The 17,790-nt window shown below is 41.5% G+C and overlaps 1 protein-coding gene across 1 annotated transcript; it reads right to left on the reverse strand.

Annotated features, from left to right (window-relative positions):
* Positions 1 to 393: 393 nt before the first annotated feature.
* LOC139154042 (olfactory receptor 14I1-like) lies at positions 394 to 1,302 on the reverse strand. Its single transcript, XM_070728471.1, has one exon. It carries the CDS (start codon positions 1,300 to 1,302, stop codon positions 394 to 396), a length of 909 nt encoding a protein of 302 aa, XP_070584572.1.
* Positions 1,303 to 17,790: the final 16,488 nt, after the last annotated feature.

Consider the following 17,790-nt stretch of genomic DNA (forward strand, 5'->3'; position numbering starts at 1 on the left):
CTGTATTTAAGAACAAAAATGGGAGCAAAATATAGATTTTAAACCAAATATTTCAGCAAAAGAAAACTTAAGAATATTTTCCATTGATTAAACAGAAAAGCAAGTTTCTTATCTGAATATATACTGTGTAATAAGTATATTAATGTTAAAATATGGCTGTTACATCTAATTTTTATTTTGCTAAAGTTTACTACAAATAATTGCAGCCTTTCAACCATTTCAGTTAAGTGAATGTATCTGTGTATAATTCTCTGAACTGTCTCTATGCATTCAAATAAGTAAATTGCCGTTCGCAAGATATAAATAATAATAGTGATATTAGTTTTTAGGTTAATAAAATTAATTGGATTTTTGAATTAAGCAGGTTCTGTGTTTTGATTTGTAATCCTTTGATTAAAAAAACTTCCATAAAGCAGCTTTGATATCCTTATTCTTCATACTATAGATTATAGGGTTCATCGTTGGAGGGATCACAGAATAGATCACTGCAAGGACTTCATTCCAAATGTAAGAAGATCCAGAATATGATATGAAATAGCAAAATGAACCTGTACCACATAATAAGAAGACAACAAGGAGATGGGGAATGCAAGTAGAGAAGGCCTTTTGTCTACTGGCCACTAAGGACATGCTCAATATAGTCTTAAAGATTTTTATATAGGACATGATAATTAACATAAAAGAAACACCACCAAGCAAAGTACTAAAAATGAGAGCCCAGATTTCACTAAATGTGGAATCGACACAGGAAATCTTTATGAGGTGTGGGATTTCACAGAAAAACTGATGGATAACTGTGGAACAGAAAGGCAATGAAAAAAGGGTTCCTGCATGGATAGCAGCATTAAGAAAGCCTACCATCCATGCACCCCCTGCCATCTGGAAGCAGGTTCCCCATTTCATCATAGACATATAATGTAAAGGATGACAGATAGCCACATATCTGTCATAGGCCATAGCTGTGAGAAGGAAAAGGTCTGATGACAGGAAGAAAACAAAAAAAAACATTTGTGCAGCACATTCAGAATATGATATCTTTCTTATATTCATGAGGGCGCTGGCTATTGATCTGGGAATGGTGACAGTCATGGATCCCAGATCAACAATGGCTAAATTGACCAGAAAGAAATACATTGGTGTCTGAAGATGGTTGTTCATTAGTACCAGGATGATGAGAAGAAGATTTCCTATCAGCATAACCAGATACATCATGAGGAAGACCATAAAATGCAAAATCTGGAACTCCCATTGTTCAGAAAATCCCATAAGCAAGAAATCAGTGATGATAGTTCTGTTTGACATTGTTAAAATTTTAACTGACTGAGAAAATCATATCAATTTAACCAATCTTCCAACAAAATATGATCCTCTTTTACATAACTATACACTCCAACTATATTTTCATTTTGATATGCTCACTATCATAACAGAGAAAGCTATATCACTTCAAGTTAGTTCTTCAGTAGTGATGTTCTTTAATAAGGAACCAATTCTGCAAGAGAAAAATATCATATAGTGCCATCGGTTATCATCTTATAATTGCAATTTTGTTTAAACCTGGAGTTACGATACAAAATTGCTTTCTTGTAACACGCAGGGTCATTACAAACATAATTTGTTATAGTGCATTATAAAAGTTACAACTGTACAACATAGCTCAGGATGAATTTAATGCCTATTTAGATTATTTATGTACAATGGAAGGGAAATGAGGTCTGTTATTATGGTATTTTAGTGAAGTTTTATTTTTTTAAAAAATAAGGTATTCTTGTGATGATATGATCCTAGATATGCATCCATTCTTTTATATTAATGTTAATATGGTATCTCCTGTGTCATAAAAGGCAACATCTTGAACTGAAAAGAAAGTTCTTCATACCAATTTATTTTATTTAAGAAGCAATTTCAAAGAAGAAGAATGTATGTGGTTATGTTTTTCAAACATTAGGGGAGCATTTGATTTTTTTTTCATATCAACAGGGAATATTGATTTTGTCAATCTTTAAAATTTTAGAGATACACCTTTCCTCTGCTATTACAAAGATATTATCTACAGCCATGGGTTATATTCAAGAATATGAATTTTCAAGAGAAAGTTCAATATTTGTTGATTGGGACAAAACTGGCATTGTAGTTGTTTCATTGAAAATGTTACATTTCTCCTTTCACACTTTATCCTATTTTTATCAAAACTATTAATAATACAACAACAAAACCCCTTTGTTGAAACTCATGAGAAGACAAGTTACCTGTTAAACCTTTATTGAATAATATTTATAAATTTTAAAATTTTAAAAACTTACCTTTTCCCCAATTGATCCTTTTAAATTGATAATGAAAACAATCATACAAAGTCAATCTATGCCCCTTTTTTCTTTTGTTTGTTTATATTTCTTTCACAATCTCTTGGAAGTCTTTTTGTGGAAAATTTATAGTGCATCTCTAGCTCAAACATGAGTGCATGATGCAGATTGATGGAGAAAAATCTACCAATGAACACCAATAAATATGACAATTATATCATGGAAATGAATCCTTAGTTAGGATCTAGAGATTATTACACTTATTAAGAAATAGACAATTTAAAAAAGAAAAGAAAAAATCTTCATTGACTTAATTTTAAGTTATTGTTCTACAGCTATTATTCTTGTAATCCAGCAGTTACATACTGCAAATCTGGTAAAATTCAGACATGGCTTCCTCCTTAATGTTTGCTAACTACACCCATAGGGAACATGGCCACAGCATTGAGGACTTCTATACACAAAGGAATGCTTTTAGAATCACAAGCTATACCTAGATTTTAGAGGAGGAAAACAAGGAAAATTGTATTCTGAACCAAATGATGTAGTATTATATTGTTTAATAAAATACCAGTGTAGCAGAATACTTTTTATAACAATGTATACTTTTTTAAATGAGGTATACTTTTTAAAATCATGTACACTTTTTATAAACTTCAAACTTGAAAGCTTCAAGACTGGTGGACTTCAACTCCCAGAATTCCTCCACCAGTCAGAAATGGGAATTGAAGTCCACAAGCCTTAAACTTGGCAAGTTTGAAGACACTTGCAATGGCGCAATCCGGTCAAGAGCTTCCGTCGCAGCCTTATTCCAGGCCACAGCAAGAGACTCTGCCAAACTGTGGATGAGTGCATCTGGTATAACCCCAAGTGCCCTTTAAAAGCCCTATGGGTCCATCAGGCATCTGGGGCAGAACCACCTAGTCGATTCCGCCTCCCTGCAGGGAAGGATTGGAGCCAGGAAGTCAAGCCACAGTAGAAAATGGTCTGACCATGACAAAGGCAACATTTCTAAGCCCCTTAGTCTCAGATCATTACTCAATTGCTCAGAGAGGAATACCATGTCAGGTGCGTGTCCCCCCTCATGACGCGAACCCTGTACTACTTGAGTCAGGTCATGGTGCCCATGAACTCCTGTGCCAGCCCGGAGTTTTTACTCAGCAACAGTAGGTTAAAGTCCCCCAAGACAATAAGTCTGGGGAACCCCACCACCTCCAGGAAGGACGTTCGTGACATCACAGCTCCACCCATTTAATTCCCTATTGGGATTCCCCACCTCCTTTCCAGCCTCCAGTTCGGCCGAAAACCCCACCACCGATCGCAAAAACTGCACTCCACCAGGCGGTGGCACCTGGCTGTAACTTTTTGAAAGAGCCGGGCGCTTCTCGGCAGCCTCCAGAACCCGGACCCGCCATTTTGCTATTTTTCCCCTTTGCATGCATTAATCACTTTTACTTTGTTTCCTATGGGAAACAATGTTTCATCTTACGAACCTTTCGCCTTACGAACCTACTTTCGGAACCAATTAAGTTCGTAAGACAAGGTATTACTGTATTAGTGATAGGAAGACGAAAAACTGCTGCATCACGAAGCTTAGTACCGGGAATAATACATGCATTGATGGGAATAAGGAGATCACTGACCATATCAATAGCTATTTCTGTTCAGTTTTCTCAAAAGACACCTTACAATATATAATATTATAGATGGATATAGCATTGCTACCATCTGTATGGATTCAGCTCAAGTGATCTTAGAAGCCAATGTCTTAGAAGAACTTGAACGATTAAAGATAAATAATGTAATGGGTCCAGATGGCATCCACCCCAGAGTTCTTAAAGAACTCGGATTATTTAATGCTACCCCTCCTGACTGATTTGTTTAACCAATTCCTGTTAACAGGAGATGTTCCTGAGGATTGGAGAATGGCTGGTGTTTTGCATATCCACAAGAAGGGCAGTAGAGAAGAAGCTGGTAACTACAGGCCAGTTAGGTTGACCTCAGTTATAGTTAACATGATGGAGATTCTACTCAAAAAGCGGATAAATCAGCACCTAAAAAACAATAACTTATTGGACCCAAATCAGCATGGCTTTACTGAAGGCAAATCATGTCAGACTAATCTCATTGATTTCTTTGACTATGTCACAAAGGTGTTGGATGAAGGTGGTGCCGTGGATATTGCCTATCAGAACTTCAGCAAAGCCTTTGATACGGTTCCACATAAAGAGCTGATAGATAAATTAGTGAATATTGGACTTAACCCCTGGATAATTCAGTGGATTTGCAGCTGGCTGAAGCATAGACATCAGAGAGTTATTGTTAACAGCGGGTTTTCTGAGCAAAGACAGGTTTCAAGCGGTGTGCCACAAGGGCCTGTTCTGCGTCCTATTCTTTTTAATATGTTTGTGAGTGACATAGGGGAAGGTTTGGTAGGGAAGGTTTGCCTATTTGCCAATGACTCCAAAGTGTGCAATAGGGTTGATATTCCTGGAGGCGTCTGTAATATGGTAAATGATTTAGCTTTACTAGACAAATGGTCAAAGCAATGGAAACTGCAGTTTAATGTTTCCAAATGTAAAATAATGCACTTGGGGAAAAGGAATCCTCAATCTGAGTATTTTATTGGCAGTTCCGTGTTAGCAAAAACTTCAGAAGAGAAAGATTTAGGGGCAGTGATTTCTGACAGTCTCAAAATGGGTGATCAGTGTGGTTAGGCGGTAGGAAAAGCAAGTAGGATGCTTAGATGCATAGCTAGAGGTATAACAAGCAGGAAGAGGGAGATTGTGAACCCGCTATATAGAGCGCTGGTGAGACCACATTTGGAATACTGTGTTCAGTTCTGGAGACCTCACCTACAAAAAGATATTGACAATATTGAACGGGTCCAAAGACGGGCTACAAGAATGTTGGAAGGTCTTAAGCATAAAACGTATCAGGAAAGATGTAATGAACTCAATCTGTATAGTCTGGAGGACAGAAGGAAGACCCGTTGTACCTACCTGAACGGTCTTCTCGATGCACTGGAAGGAGAGTCCAACATGGGTAATGTACCAATCCTATTGGTAGAGACTGAGTTATAATTAGCATAATAATAGCTACCGCCCCCTTACTGCTGCCATGAACCCCAGTTTTAAAAACGAAAAAACAATGTAAGAGGATAACCAACTTTTATTATTACAACTAAACTTCAAACTCCCCATCTCCGACGTCTCTGAACTTCAACTAGTCGGGTGGGTTTGGACTCTCCTTCCAGTGCATCGAGAAGACCGTTCAAGTAGGTACAACGGGTCTTCTCCACTGCATCTGGAAGGAGAGTCCAACATGGGATATACCAAAGATTTACTGCCCATGGGAGGGAGAAGGTCTTGACTGGAGATGCACACACTCTCTGTAGCACACGTCTACCAAACGCTGCCTCAGCAGAAGCAAATGAGTCCAACTTGTAGTGCTTAATAAATGTCGTAGGTGCTGCCCAAGTGGCAGCTCTGCAAATATCTTCTATTGAGGCCTGTGTCATCCAGGCCGCCGATGTGGCCGCACTCCTGGTTGAGTGAGCCGTTAGGCCCGTCGGGGGGTCATGTCCTCCCACTCTGTAGGCTTCCAGAATACAGTCCTTTAGCCAACGACTTATCGATTTAGAAGATAGTCCAAGTCCCATTCTGTGTTGAGAAAATGAGATAAACAAAGTCTCAGACTTCCTGAATGTTTCAGTCCTCCTTATATAAATCTTTAAAGCACGTCTTATGTCGACCTTATGCCATCTTAACTCTGGTCTCCATGCGTGCAGAAGTCAGGCAATATAAGTTCCTGTTTCCTGTGGAACAAGGTGTTCACCTTGGGAATGAACGTTGGATCTAAGCGGAGTACCACTCTATCTGGGTAAAAGATACATAAATCTGGTCTCACAGAGAGGGCTGAGAGCTCTGACACTCTGCGTGCAGAAGTGATCGCTACTAAGAAGGCTGTTTTCAAGGAAAGGAGCCTAAGTGGAATTGATCTTAAAGGCTCAAAGGGTGGTTTTGTCAAGGCCTTAAGCACTATCGAGAGATCCCATGATGGGAACCTCTGCACAGGTGGTGTATGTGTGTTTGAGGCTCCACGTATAAAGTCCCTTACCCACGAGTGTTGGGCTAGTGAATGAGACTCCGGTATCTGAATCATGGTGGAGAGTGCTGCCACCTGTCTCCTTAACGTGTTAGGAGCCAGTCCCCGATCTATTCCTGCCTGTAGGAACTCCAGCACCGTAATCACCGATGCTTCCCTGGGATTCTTGCCCTCCTTGCCACAAAATGTGCAAAAGCCAGCCCACGTGGTCTGGTATATCCTAGAAGTTGAGGGACGTCGAGCAGCCTGCATTGTATCGATGACCTTCTCTGGCAGATCTTGATGCCTTAATCTGTGCCTTTCAAGTGCCAGACGGTTAGTTGTAGCCACTGGGGATCCGGGTGTTGTAGGTTCCCCTGGCTGAGGGAAATGATGTGGTCTGGCATCCTCCATGGTGGGGTTACTGACAGAGCCATCAGGTCGGCGAACCACGGCCAGCATGGCCAGTGCGGTGCCACCATCAGGACCTCCACCTTCTCTTGGAGAATTTTCTCTATGACTCTTGGTATCAGGTTTACTGGGGGATGCGTACAGCAGTCCTGTCGGCCAAGCTGACAGCAAGGCGTTGACCCCCTCTGTCCCCGGTTCCGGAAAACGTGAATAGAACCTCAGGGTCTGCGCATTCCGGTGAGTGGCGAACAGGTCTACAGATGGAGTCCCGAACTTGCGCGATATCTGTTGAAATAGCGCTGGATCCAGCCTCCACTCTGACGGGTCTAATGTAGTCCTGCTGAGCCAATCTGCCTGGGTGTTGTTGGTCCCGGCAATGTGCTCTGCGGATAAGGACGCTAGGTGAAGTTCGGCCCAATCGAATAGGTTTGCCGTCTCCTCCACGAGGCGACGCGACCTCGTGCCCCCTTGGTGGTTCAAGTGGGCTCTGGTCGCCACATTTTCTGTAAGCACTAGTATGTGTTTGTCCCGGACAATAGAGTGGAAAGTCTGAAGAGCTAGAAAGACCGCTCTGAGTTCGAGAAAGTTTATGTTTATTGGCGTTAATTCCTCTGCAGACCATGTGCCCTGCACCATGTGGGGGCCGATGTGAGCTCCCCAACCATAGAGGCTGGCGTATGTAGTTAGAATCATCTTGTCTTGTATCTGAAAGGGGGAACCCCTGAGTACTGCAGGAGATGTCCACCATCTCAAGGACTCTCTGACGTTTCACGGTATGTGGATCCGTTGGTGTGAGTGGCTCACCTTGGCTCTTTGTGCTGGTAGTAAAAGCCACTGTAGGTCCCGGATGTGGTGCCTGGCCCAGGGCACAATTCCTATAGCCGAGACCAGTGTCCCCAATACCTTTGATAATAGGGACATTGGCACTTGCCTGTGTTGATTGAGGCTGGCTATTAAACGTTGAATATTTGTTATTCTCTCCGGGGAGAGTGAGACCGAGCTTGACGAGGTGTCTATGATCGCTCCTCGGTGTAAAAGTCTGGTTCTGGGAATCAGTTGGCTCTTCTCCACGTTGATGGTGAAGCCATGAGCTTCTAACGTCTGTATGGTTCGGTTTAAGTCATGCCCTGCCTGCGTTGGCGACCTGGACAGTATAATGATGTCGTCCAGGTACGCCATCAGTCTGATGGATTGAGAGCGCAGGTGGGCTGTCAAGGCATCCAGGAGTTTGGTAAAAGTCCGTGGAGCTGACGAAAGGCCGAATGGCATGGCCTTGTATTGGTAGTGTGTTCCCTCGGAACAGAAACGGAGGTATCTCCGGTGCGACGGGTGTATAGGAACAGGCAGGTATGCCTCTTTCAGGTCGATGGGCATTAACAGGTCCTGTGATCTGATTGAGGCCAAGATAGTTTGTAGAGAGTGCATGTGAAATCTCCAGTACTTTATGAAGATGTTTAATTGTTTCAGGTTTAGGATCAACCTGCAACCTCCTGAGGACTTGGGGACAATGAAAATCATTGAATAAAACCCCTTGCCCTCTTCCTGGGGTGGTACCAGTTCTATGGCTTGTATTTCCAACAAATGCATGATTTCTTTTTGTAGTTGCAGCTTCTTTTGTGGTTCCCAAATTCTCGGGCAGTGTATGAACCGATTGGGGGGTTGTCCCACAAACTCCAGGCAAAGTCCTCCCGACACCGTAGCCAGGACCCATAGGTCGGAAGACGAAGTGTGCCAGGAAGCGCTGAAGTGTTGAAGCTTCCCCCCAATTGGCAGTTGCTTGGCAGAGTCACTTAGAACGGCGGAAACCTCTCTGGTTGTTCCCCCGAAAGGGCCGCCTCGAGTTCTGGTATCCCCTGGGTCTGTTCTGGAACAACCCCCGGTCGCTCCTGAAGGTCTGGTGCGAGAACTGACCCTGCGAGTATGGTCTGTGGCTCTGTCCTGCCCCTGTGGAGTTATCCCAACGGGGAGTCTGGCGCCTCGTATATTGCGTCGATCTCCGGTCCTGGCGTCTGCCGGTTCTGGGTAGGACTTTTCTCTTGTCCTTGTCCTCAATGAGGACTTTGTCCAATATATCCTCAAACAGCATAGATCCTTGGAACGGGGCTGACGCCAATCACCATTTGGATTTCAGATCCGCAGGCCAGTGTCGGAGCCACAGGAGTCGGCATGCTGCAATAGTGGTAGCCATACTTCTGCTGGAGAATTTGGCCGCATGTAATGTGGCATCTGCGGAAAATTCTGCCGCAGCTCGTAGCTTGGCCAGGTCCTGACGTAACCTGCCATCCTCCGGCCCTAGTCGGGACTGCATCTCTTGCAACCACCGGAGAGAAGCTCTATTGATGAAGGATGCAGCAGCTGCCGCTCTGAATCCCCAGCTCGACATCTGGTGTGCCTTTTTCAGGAGTATCTTCACCTTCCGGTCCTCCGGCTTCAGGCTTTCCCCTGTTTCTGAAGGCACCAGGGCGCTGGAGACCAATGTCACGACCGGCTGGTCTATGGGTGGAAACTCGATAGTTTTTTCCACCTCCTCGTCGAAAGTGTAGAATCTACGTTCCAGGGTAGATGGACCTTGAGCTGCCGCTGGGTATTGCCAGGGGCGTTTGGCTCCCTGCAGAAATATGTTAGATGCTGGAAAATGTTCTGATTCGGGTTGAGGTTCCTGAAGTAAGGCATCTGGAGCCTGGTTTGCTTCTTCTGCTGTCTTAGTTGCTCCAGGCAGATTCATCACCTGTTTAGCCTTAAACAACAGAGTCCTGAACAGTGTTGGCTTAAACAGGCCCACTGGTTGAGGCATTTCAGGGGTTGTTTCGTCCTCTGAGAGGTCATACTCCCTATCGCTGTCCTGTCCAGTGATCGGTTCCTCTGATACGGACCCCAAACCCGATGGGGGCGGTGCTGACCAAACTTGTGTTGCTGCTTGTGATGGCTGTTGGCCATATTGATGGGCCCCGGCCGACATGCCTTGTGAATAAACATTTGCAATTAGATTTTGCAAGTCGGGTGGCATATCCTGCCAAGTGCTTGCCTGCGCTCTCAGTCCTGCCGCTGTTGGCGTGAATGTGGCTGACGGGCCCTGAGAACCCCTCCTAGGGTAGCCAGCTGACCCAGGTCTGTTCCATGAGAGACCCGGTGAAGGCATGATGTGAGGCAATGCAGGGGATTGCCTGTCAGGTGACCAGTCCCCTTCATGCATAGTTTCAGGTAGCCCAAAGTGCAGTGGGGTGACTGGGTCAGGTGTTGAGGGCTGTCTCTGGGTCAGTGGCATGGCTGATGGGGAGGCTTGTAAGGCCGCCTCTAGCTTTTTTTCTAGGGCCTTAATGCGCTTTTCGGCCTCTTTCAGATATGAGGCTGAGGCTGGGGATTGTGAAGCCTTTGACTTCTCCTTGGCCTTCCCCTTAGGTTTATCTTTGGCCAAGGCAGGGGAGGTTGCCCTCTCATTGCCCGCTTGCTCCTCCATGAGTACTCACACTTGTTTGAGAATTTGAGGAGTCTCTGATGTTCCAGCCTTGAGAGCCTTGTTATTCAGCAAAAAATGGCTACCGTCTTGTAGCCCAATCGCGCCTGCGCACTGAGGCTTGGTGACCTCTTTGCGCCTACCAGCTGCAGGAAGGGCTTCCATTTGGCGCCTTCGGGGTTGTGCAAGCAGCAACCCAACATGGCGGCCCCCATGCTGTTCGCGGCTCTTTCCCCCCCCCGGGGGGGCTGCAGCCTCTCGCCGCTCCGTGGCCAGCTGTCCTCCTGCCGCTTCCCAGGCGGCATGCCCGCAGCTTCCCTGGGTTCGCCAGAGCCATCGGCTTTCCTGGCGGTAGCGGCTCGCCTAGCGGCTTCCATGCTGCCGGCAGCGGCGGCTTGTTCGGCAGCTGCCGAACAGCTGAGAGGCACGGCTCCGCTCTCTGCTTCCTGGAGCCTGATTGATCGCGCCTCTGAGCTTCCCAGTGGGGGGGGGGCGGACCCCCCCCTTCAGCTCACAGCCCGGTCTGGCCACGGAGGTCAGGGACCGCAGGCTGGATGCTCCTCTACGGGGTGTTCCCTTGGAGGGAATACAAAACCCCTGAGGAGGGTCGTTGGGGGTGTTGCCCGCAGAGGGCAGAGACCCCGTTCCTCTGTTCCTCTTCGATCTTCCATCTGAAAAACAAAGAACAGAATTAAACAGGTCAAAAACAATTTATTCCATTATTTTTATTCTTTACTTCAACTATAAACCTTAGAGGAAAACTCAGTATGTCTTTACTCTTGGACTGAGTTTTTAAAACTGGGGCTCATGGGAGCAGTAAGGGGGCGGTAGCTGTTATTATGCTAATTATAACTCAGTCTCTACCAATAGGATTGGTACATTACCCATGTTGGACTCTCCTTCCAGATGCAGTGGAGAAAAGGGGGGACATGATCAAAACTTTTAAATATGTCAAAGGGTTAAATAAGGTTCAAGAGGGAAGTGTTTTTAATAGGAAAGTGAACACACGAACAAGGCAACACAATCTGAAGTTAGTTGGGGGAAAGATCAAAAGCAACATGAGAAAATATTATTTTACTAAAAGAGTAGTAGATCCTTGGAACAAATTTCCAGCAGATGTGGTTGGTAAATCTACAGTAACTGAATTTAAAGATGCCTGGGATAATCGAGGGATCACTGTATATTGATTACTCCAGGGACAAGATTGTCGATCTGGGACCCTGATTACCCTGTGCCTGGTGCCATGTTCCAAAGTGGCAGGATGAGAATCCCAGGATGAGCTGCAGTGGCAGTAAAGTACGCCTCCCTCCCCTTCAGCCCTCCCCTGAATCCTTGCATAGCCATCTCATCCACCAGCATCCAATAGCAAAGCACTTTCTTTCTGCTGTCCAGAAATACAATGGTTGCTTCCAAATGACATATTTTGGAGCCAGAGAGGTGAAGGAGGGAAATTATATGCCAACATTCAAAGTATAGGGGCAGGTCTACCACAGGATAGGGAGTATCATGGCAAGGACTCAGCAGCAGCATTCATTTCTTCAGATATACTTTGTTGGTGATGATGACAATGAGAGGGACATCTGTTGTGGAATCTTTCTAGGCATTAATCCACAACTGGTAAACCAACTGCAGCAGTTGCTGCATGAACATAAGTATATTCGGGAACTTAAGGCTGGTTTGATTCAATTCCTAAGTGTCATAAGGACTTCCAAGTGATGATTAACACTGAAAGGAAGCCTTCTGGAGAGCACTGAGGTTGTTTCAATGCCCCCACGACTACAGAAGTGGTTGTTCTCATTGTAGGCCAGGATTTTGAGATATCATTCTCCACAGCAGAGTAAACCGATTGTTATGAATCAGTGAGACATACCATGCCTATGATGTTCTCCAGTACCCGCTGATATGTAGAAGATGGCTTCTGTGCCGAAGATGGCTATTACATCAGTATATTGTATCTCAGTGCAACCCAAACACCATTTATAGCTACATGATAATGGAACATGGTTGTGAAGAGTGCTACTTACTGATGTTCTACAAACTTCTCAATTAATTTCTGGTTAATATGTATGCCAAATGATTCATAGAAACCAAAAAAATAATCCCTGAGAAGTGAGGAGTATGTGCACCTGAAGGATGTCATGACAAGAACTGACAGCCATTTATCACAACTTGACAAGATCATTGTGTTGCCATCTTCTTTAACTGGAGGATCCCACTACATGCATGAGAGAATGCATGATCCAATGATGTATGTATGTCATTTCAGATGACCAGATCTGTTCATTACATTTACTTGCAATCTGAAAGGGCCAGAAATCATACAGATCTTGAAACATGGCCAAAAATCTCACAATAGACATGATATAGTAGCAAGGGCTTTTCATGTGAAACTATTTTCACATATGGTGGACTTGCCCACATATTAAAAACTTTTGGGATAAAATGCAAAGGTGGTTAACAGATATGACTAAAGTGACAATTAATAAAAAGCCTGAGACATTTTTATTGGGAATTATAGATCAGAAATTAGGAAAAAAATCATTATTATTTAACTATACACATATTAATAGCAGCCAGAATTGCAATACTGCAAAACTGGAAATAAGCTGAAATACCAGACGACTCATTAGTGATTAAGAAAATCATTATATACATAGTTTTGACTATTTCAATTACATGAATTCTTGTATTAATGATTAAGATAAAGTGGTAGGAATGATAACAGATGTATATGTTCAGAGAAATTAATAACCAAAACCTTTTTTTTACTGAGTGTATTTGACAAAACAAGGAAAAAGAATATAAGGGAGGTGTTTGATATAGTATTGTTTTTGTAAGTGTATTTATTATTATGTGTATGTATCTGTCTGATTTTGCTTATGATTTGTTCTTTTGTGTTTTGTCTTTTTGTATGTTTATATTTTCTTGTAAATTTTAAATCTCAATAAAAATATTTTTTTAAATAAAGTAAAACATATCATGTACCTCCCCACTAAAGATTTCTTTGGAAATACCAGATGTCACATGTACTCCATAGAATTGCACAAATGTGGACACACACACACACACACACACACACACACACACACACATTCATATTCTTCTGTGTCTAGAAGAGAAGACCAGAGTCCATTGACAAAGTTATAAATGCTGAGGTACCTGATCCTAACAGATCTAGCCCTCCATGACATTATCAAAATGACAGTGATCCTCAGCCTGTGTGAAACCCTCAACAGGAACTCACCCTGCTGGTAGATGGCACCTGCAACAATCAGTACTCGTGTCCCTTTCTGAAGGAACTCAAACCAGAGAGATCAGCTATCCTCAATATCACAGGTGGTCCCCGGCAGATGTTCACTGCCAACATTACTGGACTTTGTTGAGTATTCATGAGCTAGAAGAGCTAGTGATAACAAGGTCACCCAATAAATAAGCATAGCAACTCAGTAATCAAATGGGAGTTAACTGCTACTGAGTCTGTGCAGGAGAAACTGTAAGTTATGGCTGGGTGTGGTTTCAGTCTGCACGAGAACTCAGTTTGGTCTGTGTTCAATCTTGTTATGGTCCCTGCTCTGAACTTGCTGTAATGAAGCTAATTCTCTGTAACTGAATGAAGAGAAATACTCTGCAATATGGTGCTGTTAATATCTGTTATTATGATTCTAAAGAAATTATTTAATTTAGCTAAAATCACATTGTGTGAGCTTCTGGATTATTTTTCAATTGAGAAAATCTCCAATAGACTTGATCTTGACAATTGCTGGGTGGTGCCATTCAACCCTATCATGTCTTGCACCTTTTTGTCTCATATAAATGTTGAGTACTGCAATTTAGTTAAATCCATAAAATACATCTGCAAGTATATTAACAAAGTATCTGACCAGGCAGTGTTCTACCACTGAGGATATGAATGAAGTGACGAGATATGTGGCAGGATGATACATCAGCAGCTCTGGGGCATACTCTGCTTCCCTATTCACAAAAAGTTTCCTCCTGTTATGCACCATACATCTTGAAAATGGCCAGACAGCTTATTTTACTGAGGATAATGTTGTTGAGAGGATGAATAACCCTCCAAAAACAATACTTCTGGCCTGGTCAATGCTTTCACAAATTCCAATTTACTACCTATGGAAAGGCAACCAGTTCTGCAGGAGAAGAATGCGCAGAAATGAAATGAAATCTCATCCTGACAGGTGCCTGCATGCCCGCTGACCTTGGCAGTTAACATGCATGGCCACCTTCACTATGATTTGTGGGCAGAAGAGTTTTTAAATTGTTACTTGATATTGATGATGGCAAGCTTTTGAAAGAGGAGGAAAGAATAACTATTTCAAGTAACCTTTGTGATGTGACAGATCTGATTGGCTTGACTGACAGAATCCCCAACATTCATCAGGCTGGAGTGGATTGCAGTTCATGACTGAGGGTAAGAGCTATTCTAACTCCAACAAATGACTCAGCGAACAGCATAAACAACTTTGTGCTGCAAAAGTAGTCCACTGAGCATATGAAGTATTAATCTGTGTAGTCAGTAATAAAGATTGGGAATGCTTTATACAATATTTCTCTGTGGAGTTCTTGCACACTCTCAACCCACCAGGATTTTCTCATGTTTTCTACCTCAAGGTTGGTGGTACAATCATGCTGTTACACAATCTACATCCTCCAAAACTCAATGGTACCAGGCTTCAGGTGAAAACTTTATACAAACACATAATGAAAGCCACAATTTTCACAGGTGTCAATCAGGGAGAAACTATTTTCATACTCCAAATTCCTCTGATCCCATCAGACTACCACTTTTTGTGACTTGAACAGAAAATTATTTATTTAAGTGATTAGATTTGGTCAATTTGAAAACTTCTTTCCCTTGGAAACTAAGTTGAACATTTCTGCACACAATGAAATGAAAATTGAAATAAAAAATTATGCTTATTGGTTTATTTTGTTCATAAAGGCCCCCTCTTTTTTGTCAATTTCTTTTTCAATTTATAAATAGTTTAGCCTGCAAAATGCGTACAATTTTACTAAATTTGGTGTGGGATTACTAGTTTGAACATTCCTGATCATAGGAAAAATATAAATGAACTGAAAAAAATGATGCTTATTGGGTTTTTAAAATCAGAAATAAGGCCTCCCCACCCCAGGCTGCTTGCAACCATTTTCACCTTAAATTTTGTTTAGGCTTCAAATCCGGAATATTTTTAATATCTTAGGCATTGATTTACTAAATTTAACATTGCTGATCATTATAAAAATATTTTTTGGGGTGGGGGCTAACTTTTTTCTGGGCAATAAAACTCATGTTGAGTCTGTTTCGGGTCGTATAGGACCTGGACCAAATATATTTTTTTAGGTACTTAAATTTTGTCTTTTTGAAAACCTTTTTCACTGGGAAACTAGTTTCAACATTGCTGAACAAAATGATATGAAAATTGAACTGAAAAAATTGATGCCTATATTTTTAGGCCGCGGCCCCCATTTTTTGAGCATTTCGTGTCAGTTTATATTTTTTTTAAGGCTACAAATCCCTAAGGAATTTTCCTCCAAAAGTTTTGATATACTAAATTGAACATTCCTGATCATAAGAAAAATAGAAATGAACTGGAAAAAAATGATGCTCATTTGTTTATTTTGCTCACAAAAGGGCCATCCCCCCTCAGCCTTGCTGTGTGCCATTATTTTCACTTTTTATATAGATTTGGCTAGAAGCATTTTACTAAAAACAAGTATGTAATTTTAAAATTAACAGCATAATTTTATATAAATTTAAATAATTAAAACAGTGGGGGGGGAGACTTTTTGTGCAAAATAAACCAATAAGCATCAACTTTTTCAGTTCAATTTTCATATCATTATGTTCAGAAATGTTCAAGCTACCAATCCCACATCACGTTTAGTAAAATAGAACACATTTTGCAAGCAAAACTATCCATAAATTAAAAAAAATTCACAAAAACGGGGGTGGGTGCATTTTATCAGCAAAATAAACCAATAAGCATTACATTTTCATTTCAATTTTTATTTCAAGGTGTGCATAAATGTTCAAACTTGTTTCCAAGTGAAAAAAGCTTTCAAAAAGACCAAATATAAGTACCTAAAATGATCAATTTGCGGTCCAGATCAAATAGACCTGGGAACATGTCATTAGGGAATTTTATCGAACACTACAGCAGGGTTAAATCAGAATGACTAAAAAAAGAGGAAAATGGAGAATAAATGGTGTAGACCCAGAGGACAAAATTAGATTTTAGGAGGCAGCTTAATTGTATATATCTAGAATAAAGAGTTATAAATATAGAAAGGACATAAAATTATGATTTTAGAAGAGACATTGATAGGTTAAAGATGTATGGGAATATGTTATGAGTCTATTAAATATAAAATGAATTAGGATTGGAATCACTTGGAAAGATTAAGAGGGAGAAAGAGGAAATAGAAAGGAAAGGGAAGAGAGAGGGAGTGGAGGGAAGTAGGAAGGGGGAGAGAAGGAATAAGATGGTAGAGGGGGGAAATGGAGTTAGAGGGAGGGGAGGGTAAAGAAATGAAGAAAAAGAGACTGATAAATAACAGCATAAAATAGGTACAAAATATGATATCAATTTATTACTAATTGATTAAAATGTATAATTATATTTCTTAATGATATATTTTAAGGTATATGCATTGATGTATATATGGAAATTGTGGAGAAAACATTTTTAAAATTACAAAAAATAATTAATATATAGCAATGCTACTTACAATGCATTGACAACAGTTATTCTTTCCAGCAGTGGGTTTCTCTTGGTTCAAACCGGTTCTTAGAACCGGTAGCGGCAGTGGTGGCAGGCTCCACCCATCCATCCAGGGCACTTCTTTACATGAACCAGTTGTGATTTAAACCCCCCACTGATTCTTACAAATATTCTTCACATGTTCCCTGTTTGCAGTTGGAGCCTACTAAGGTCTACTAATGTGATAAATACAGAATAACACATCATATTTTCTCATCCACAACTTCAAAGGGAAAAATATTTGTTATCATCTCTGGCCCAATAAATTTATATGCGACAAAACAACATTTCTCAGAGCATTTTGAGTCTAATTTTAAGATGACTGTATTTAAGAATGAAAATGGGAGCAAACATTTTTAAAATTACAAAAAATAAAAGTAAAATTGTAGTTCGCAAGATATAAATAATAATAGTGATATTAGTTTTTAGGTTAATAAAATCAATGGGATTTTTGAATTAAGCAGGTTTTGTGTTTTGATTTGTAATCCTTTGATTAAACAACTTGCATAAAGCAGCTTTGATATCCTTATTCTTCATACTATAGATTATAGGGTTCATCATTGGAGGGATCACAGAATAGATCACTGCAAGGACTTCATCCAAAATGTAAGAAGATCCAGAATTTGATATGAAATGGGAAAATAAACCTGTACCACATAATAAGAAGACAACAAGGAGATGGGGAATGCAAGTAGAGAAGGCCTTTTGTCTACTGGCCACTGAGGACATGCTCAATATAGTCTTAAAGATTTTTACA

Source organism: Erythrolamprus reginae, chromosome Z, assembly GCF_031021105.1.
Source record: "Erythrolamprus reginae isolate rEryReg1 chromosome Z, rEryReg1.hap1, whole genome shotgun sequence".
In the NCBI taxonomy this organism is placed as follows: Eukaryota; Metazoa; Chordata; class Lepidosauria; order Squamata; family Dipsadidae; genus Erythrolamprus; species Erythrolamprus reginae.